This window comes from Penicillium soppii (genome assembly GCF_028829465.1).
Source record: "Penicillium soppii strain IBT 18220 chromosome Unknown utg000007l, whole genome shotgun sequence".
Lineage (NCBI taxonomy): Eukaryota > Fungi > Ascomycota > Eurotiomycetes > Eurotiales > Aspergillaceae > Penicillium > Penicillium soppii.
In genome coordinates this window covers 2,331,937-2,339,429 of record NW_026643237.1, presented here as the reverse complement: position 1 = coordinate 2,339,429, position 7,493 = coordinate 2,331,937, and the positions used below count along the sequence as shown (strand labels likewise).

Genomic DNA, 7,493 nt, shown 5'->3' with positions numbered 1-7,493 from the left:
TTTGACAGGAGAGAAAGAGAACTGGAGAGTAATGGAAAGACTCTTTAGATCACGAAATATAGTTGAATTCCGGGGAAAGGGATAAAGCGGGGGGTAAAGTTGAAAAGACGAAATCTGGCGGGGGGCAAAGACCGAAGGCGGACGGGAATGCGCCGGAGAGGCGAACGAAGAAATCAAATTAGTACTGGGATGATATTGTGAGTACGTTGTAGGATACTCTCTGGAAGAACTAAGAGAATTGGTTTTTGTGAAATTCTGCCTGCTGGATTAATTCGTGATTTTGATTATTAAGGTCAACCTCGGTGAGTCAAAATGAATCGAATTGGTGTCTCCATCGGCGTGTCTCCGATCCGGCCTTAACAGAAAGTCCAATTCCACTAAGTTTACAGGAGATCACTTGCCATTCCTAGAGCTAACAAGGTCCTAGGTTTCTGTGATTGGATAGGCTAGGGATTTTGAAAGTTGATTTTGATTCAGATGGTATAGAATGTGAATTGTATGGATAAGTTGCATATATGCACACTTGAACACACCTACATAATAAATATCGAACCAACCTTGAAGGGATGCGATATTTATCTGGTGGCACCTGCACAGTCAGACAGGTCTCGGGCCATCTGTGCCCAATAGATTGAGGTAACTCAGGCAGGATACAAATTTGTGACAGATAAACGGGGCAAAATTATTTACAAATAGGTCAACACTAGAGGACTTTTGGGACAATTAAATGGATTGTAAGTGTTAAGTAACGCGCAAGAGAAAAAAATAATGCATATAATTGCATATCATTGACATGAATAGGAGTGCAATAATGTATGTGACCTACACCATAGGTAAACTCCACTATCAAAAAGTGTTATATCATCGAATGTTGCACTCCCGCCGCCTGACGCTCCCCGAATACCCATCACAACCACCACCTCAACTCCCCTATTCTTTTCTCCTATCTCACACCCCCCCTCATCTATTTTAATTCATTGCCATCCTTTGATTCTCCCCATCTCATAGCCTCAAAAAAACAAAAAAACAAAAAAACAAAACCAATCCAGCAATAAATTCTACTCCCGCTTGCCCACTCGGCTAGCCTTACAGGCGAATGGCGGGTTAATTCGGTGACGACGAACACTCAATCGAGCTTTCCATACCCAATAACTTATGGCCAGGCAAAGGCCCTCCACCAACCGCCAGGACCCTCTTGAGGATTATTCCGTTTCCCCAGGCATATCCACGGCCTCATCTTCCCAGAGGTAGATTTCCCACCCGTTCTCCGTTCTCCATTACTCTGTTCTCTCCGCCTTCACACAAGTACATTCGAACATCAGACTCACGTTTGTGGGTTTTCACTATCGAGAACCTTGCGGGTGGTTCTACAGCCCTCATCTTGGGTTTAATCGCCTGTTTCTTTGGGTGTTCTGCCATCTGGGTGCTATCGTTGATACATTTGTCGATTCGTCATCTTTCTACCCAACTATCTGCATATCGCTTTGACCATCATTGGTCATCGGTTTGCTTTCTTTCTTCTCTTTCTTTTCTTCTCCCTTCCTCGCCACTCATAATCAAAACGAAGAACGCTTTCTCATGTCATCCAGAATCACTCGCTCCTCCGCGAGACTTGCTACCGACCCCCCTCCTGTTGAGTCCGATACACCGCCACAACCCCCGGCCCAGCTTCATCTCGGAAACGGAAGGCTCCATCTCGCAACGATCGACCGGCAGACACCCCAGTTCAGCCAACAGCGCCGTCGCCCCAAAGGAAAACAAAGCGACCGCGGACTGCAGCACCACAAACAGCTCCATCCACTGGTCCTGTTGCTGCTGTACTCCGTCGAGGCGCCCGCAGTCGTCCAGCCATGTCACAACCAGGGTAAGTGGGAATGTTGGCAGTGAGATCGGATGGATGCTGACTAGCTTGTTTTCAATAGACCGTCTTCTCGGCCATCGGAGGACTCGTCCATACCCACAACGACCCCGCAGCCGTCACGGCGCAAGTCCAGCCGCAACGGTGAGTTTTCGTGAAGAGAAACACGGTCTTCCAAAATTGGGTGGGTATACTCAAGAGTGATGGTTGCTAATACTTGTTACTTGCTTATCACAGAACGTCACGGGACAGCACAGTCTCCACCACCCCGACGTCAGAAGAGGCGATTTGCAAAACAGAATCCCGATGTCATGATGCGAGATGCGGAGGGGGAGGACGAGGAGGAGGAGCATAGTGAAGAGGATAAAGATGAACACGAAGAGGAACATGAGTCTCCCACGGGTCAGAGCAACGATGGAATCAATCCCTCGGCCTTCGAGGATGACGGTGACTTGGACCCGTTCCACAGCAGTCTTTTTGGTGGTCGAGCGCCCATGGGACTGGAGACCACACTTCGTGCGCTCAGTGGAATGATGTCCGGCTCCGGCTCTACACGATTTCGGGATATTCTCTGCAACCTGAGGGCCAAGGATGATCCTTCCCTTCAACTGATTGCCCTCCAAGAGTTATCGGATACCTTGCTTATCTCCAATGAGGACAACCTAGCGGGGCAATTCTCTCCTGACCCATATGTGAAGGAGCTCGTGGCCCTGATGCAACCAAATCAATTCGGCGAGGAGAACCCAGAGATTATGCTTCTTGCATGTCGGTCCCTTGCTAACTTGATGGAGGCTCTGCGGGGCTCCGTTGCCAATGTTGTATATGGAGGTGCTGTGCCAATTCTTTGTCAGAAGCTTTTGGATATACAATTTATCGATTTAGCCGAGCAGGCCTTGAGTACCTTGGCCAAGATCTCCGTCGATTTCCCCGCCTCCATTGTGCGGGAAGGCGGATTGACGGCTTGTCTCACCTATCTGGACTTCTTCCCTACCAGCACTCAGCGCACAGCTGTGTCGACGGCTGCTAATTGCTGTCGCAACCTGCCCCATGATTCGTTCCCTGTGGTGCGGGATGTTATGCCCACTTTACTTAACGTGCTTTCGAGCAATGATCCTAAGGTCGTGGAGCAAGGGTGCCTCTGTGTATCCCGAATTGTCGAGAGTTTCAAACATCGGCCTGAGAATCTCGAGGAACTTATCGAGCCTGCGATGCTCAAAGCAATTTTGAGACTTCTGTTGCCGGGAACAACCAACCTCATAGGTCCACATATCCACACGCAATTCCTACGGGTATTAGCCATCACCTCGAAGACAAGCCCGCGGCTGTCAAACGAGCTCCTCAAAATGGATGTAGTGGATACTCTGTATCAGATCTTGACTGGCGTGTCTCCTCCACAGGACATTGATAACACAGCTGTCAAGATGGATAGCGTTCTGGTCATGCAGGCATTGATCCATCGGCCTCGAGAGCAAGTCTTTGAAACGCTGAATGTGATCTGTGAGCTCCTGCCTGGTGTTCCTAGCCGGGATGCATCGAAGACAGACAACCTGCTGAGCACGTACTTTGATAGCCATATGTCCATCGGCCTGAGATCTCCAAAAACTAAAGAGGCCGTGGAAGAAAGACGGTCGTTGCTCGTTAACTGCAAGAATGAACTGAAGCGTTTTGCGATGATCCTGTTCCCCACTCTGACCGATGCTTACTCAAGCACAGTTAATCTGCATGTCCGCCAGAAGGTTCTGATTGCACAGCTTAAGATGCTGCACATTTTGGAACCCTCTTTGATCGAGGATGCTCTTCGCACTGTCCCCTACGCCTCATTCCTGGCTTCCATTCTCTCCCAAAAGGACCACCCCTCTCTTGTGTCTTTGGCACTGCGATGCGCCGAGCTTTTGTTCCAGCGGCTTGAAAATGTCTACCAACATCGATTCCACCGCGAAGGAGTCATTTCTGAGATTCTCAAGCTCTCCGAAGGTTCTCTGTCCGGCGACAGTGAAATTGTTGATTCATCTGATCCCACGCATTCCGATACCACTGCAGAAACTTCGCGCAGGGCTCACGCAGATACTGCAGCCGAGAGAGACGACGATGGCCATGAGAATGAAGATGCTGGTGACTATGATGATGATGGCGACGAAGACGACGATGGCGAAGACATGTCTGATTCCGAGGATGAATCTGTCTCAGCTCCGCGCAATCTGCAGAAGATGGACAATGCCCTCAATGACGTAGTCATCCGAGACGCCCAGGCTTTCCTTGAGGTTTATGAGGCTAGTCATGGTGAAACCGTTCGAGAAGAAGCAGTACGGATCTTGACAGCGCTCAAAGCCCTGGCATCGGAAGTGGGGTCTTGTTATAAGCGTGGTGGCGATGGCGGTCTCCCGTTATTCAAACAGCTGGCTTCATATTTCGACGGAGACGCTTTGGAGAGCATCACCAGCTCCGAGTTACTGAACTCGGGCATTATCCAGGTTCTTTTGGACGTTCTTGGAAACTACCAAGCACCCTCTATCCGTAATGCCCGAGCTGCCTTTTTGAAGGCTTTCATGGGTGTTTCAATCTCAGACAAGGCACAAAGTCAGAGCACAGCCACGACTCCTTTCAGCGTGCTTATCCGCAAATTGCAAGATTTGCTCAGCAGAATGGAACATTTCGAGGTCCTTACGATCAGTCACAACTCGCTTGAAAACACCCGCAGCAATGCCACATACATGCTCTCTAAACAGCTGCGGCTCAAGTTGGTTGCTGATGAGGCCTCATCGGTTCCCCGCCCTTATCGCAACATTATGGTGTCGATCCATGCTATTGCCCCATTCCATGCTCTCAATGATTTCCTTCACCCGCGAATCGCGATAGCTGAAAAGCCCCGCTCTTCTCGCACCAGCAGAGATGCCCTCCTCGCTCAGATCGCGACCGCCTCACGACTACGTGATGAGATGGCTTCGGGGTCTGGATTGCTGTCGGGCCATGGAGCCCAACATGGTACCAATGCAGATCCTTCGACAGATGGCCATACTTCCCCTAGCGCACGGCACCGACCCAACCGACCAGCGCAGCCTCAGGAGGAGGACGATGAAGAAGAGCACGATGGCGAGCCACTTGAATGTGCCGACGAGAGGCAATTGGCTGATGATGACGAACACGATCCCGATGAGGACGAGGAGGAGGAGCTCAACGCCATCGATGATCTTGACGAGGACCTGGAAGAAGACAACATCTCTGACCCTTCAGCTGTCAACATGGAGGTTGGATCCGGAGGCAAGGTAACGGCTCGCAAGGAAGATGGTACCCGGGTTGGAACCCCATCCCAGTCTACGGGCGGATCCAAGGCTTCTTCGTCAGCGCCCAACCCACCATCTCACTCTCGCTCTAACAGCTCATTGGCCACCGCTGGGCGTCCGTTCTCGTCCTACGCTGCTGCCACTGCATCGGTCCCCCAGGATTGGCACCTCGAATTTTTCGTGGATGGTAAGAGTGTCAATCTAGACACAACCATCTACCGAGGTGTTCATCACGACCGCGAGGATTTGGATGAGACCAATGCTAAGAATGTTTGGTCTTCTGTCCACACTATTACATACAAGCGTGTTCCTGGCCCGCCGCCGCCAGAGCCCTCAACCCTGACCTCAACCACCCAAGGCAGCTCTACCCAGGGAGATATCCTTGACATCCCGGCATCCCTCAACAAAGATCCCACAACTGCATCCATTATTCGCTTGCTCCGCGTCTTGTACGAAATGAACGCAACCATTGATGATATTCTGACAGACGTCAAAGACTCAGCGACTATCACTTCCGAGCCCTTGGCCCAGTTTATAAACACTAAGCTTACAGCTAAGATCAACCGGCAGCTAGAGGAGCCTTTGATTGTGGCAAGTGATTGTCTCCCGAGTTGGAGCGAAGACCTGGCGAGGCTCTTCTCTTTCCTCTTCCCATTCGAGACAAGACATCTTTTCTTGCAGTCCACTGCTTTCGGTTACTCGCGGGCAATGTTGAAATGGCAGGCCTCTCTCAATGGTGAGGATAACCGACGGGACATACGTCGCGACGATCGTCCATTCATGGGAAAGCTGCAGCGCCAAAAAGTGCGAATCTCCCGTACTCGCATCCTTGATTCTGCGTTGAAGGTCATGGAGCTTTATGGATCATCCCCAAGCATTCTTGAAATTGAATATTTCGAAGAAGTCGGCACTGGATTGGGACCAACTCTTGAATTCTATTCTACTGTATCTAAAGAGTTCTCCAGAAGGAAGCTCAAGATCTGGAGAGACTCTGATGGTAGCTCCACTGCGGAATATGCTTTCGGCAAGCGTGGCCTGTTTCCAGCACCAATGAGTGACCAGCAAATAGCACAGGACTACGGCAAGAAGCAGCTGAATCTTTTCAAAGTTCTCGGAAAGTTTGTCGCCCGCTCCATGCTTGACTCCCGGATCATCGACATCTCGTTCAACCCCGCATTTTTCCGTATCGCGGACACAATGTCCTCTGTTGCCCCATCCCTGGGCACAGTTAAGGCAGTGGATCACGATCTGGCCAAATCTCTGATCATGCTCAAGCAATTCGTGCATGAGAAGAATGCAGTGGAACAGGACGAGCACCTCTCGCCAAACCAGAAAGCCGAGGCTCTGCAAGATATCGTCGTTCATGGTGTTAAGGTTGATGACTTGGGTTTGGATTTCACACTGCCTGGATACCCCTCCATCGAGTTGATCCCAGGTGGCACCGATGTTCCATTAACTATTGAGAACGTTGACACTTATATCGACCGAGTGATCGATATGACATTGGGCAGTGGTGTCCGTCATCAAGTGGAAGCCTTCCGCGCGGGCTTCTCCCAAGTGTTCCCTTACTCCTCTCTCAGCGCGTTCACCCCCAGCGAGCTTGTGATGCTTTTCGGACAAGCCAAGGAAGACTGGTCTATCGAGACTCTCATGGATTCCATCAAGGCCGACCACGGCTTCAATATGGATAGCCGCAGCGTGCGGAACCTGCTGCAGACTATGAGCGAGCTGGACAATCAGCAACGCCGAGACTTCCTTCAGTTTGTCACCGGTAGCCCCAAGCTCCCAATTGGAGGTACATCATGCCCATCCCTCGTCTTTTGGAAATTCAAAACAACTAACCTATTATAAACACAGGATTTAAGAGTTTGACTCCCATCTTCACCGTCGTGTGCCGCCCAAGCGAACATCCATATACACCTGATGACTACCTCCCCAGCGTCATGACATGTGTCAATTACCTAAAGCTGCCAGACTACAGCGATTTGGAAACCCTGAAGAGACGTCTTGCTCTCGCCATTAAGGAAGGCCAAGGCGCATTCCATCTTTCTTAATCTACCCGCCGACTGCCGAATGATTCGCGCAGTCACACTCTCCCCTCCCTCCCCTTTCTCTTGCTGCTACCCACTCACTTTCCTCCTTTCTCAACAAGGACGAATCAATATTTACGACGCGACGATATGCAATCCTTGTTTCTTGATTTCATCCCCCATTCCCCCAATTCACAAGTTTTCGGACGGGCTATCTCGCTGTTTCTGGTTTCACTTTCTCTTTCTCTCTCATCTGCCATTTGGGTCGAAAGGCGTCATGGTGGGATTCCTTAACGATAGTGGTATTAGATAGCAATGGTCACT

General features: G+C 50.4%; 1 protein-coding gene across 1 annotated transcript; it reads left to right on the top strand.

Moving 5' to 3' along the window:
* Positions 1-1,578: 1,578 nt before the first annotated feature.
* N7529_010155 (HECT-type E3 ubiquitin transferase UFD4) lies at positions 1,579-7,193 on the top strand (the record flags this gene model as incomplete). Its single annotated transcript, XM_057245682.1, has 4 exons — positions 1,579-1,864; positions 1,923-2,042; positions 2,096-6,934; positions 6,997-7,193. The coding sequence occupies 4 exons, from the start codon at positions 1,579-1,581 to the stop codon at positions 7,191-7,193; spliced, it is 5,442 nt and encodes a 1,813-aa protein (XP_057093945.1).
* Between the last annotated feature and the right edge of the window lie 300 nt (positions 7,194-7,493).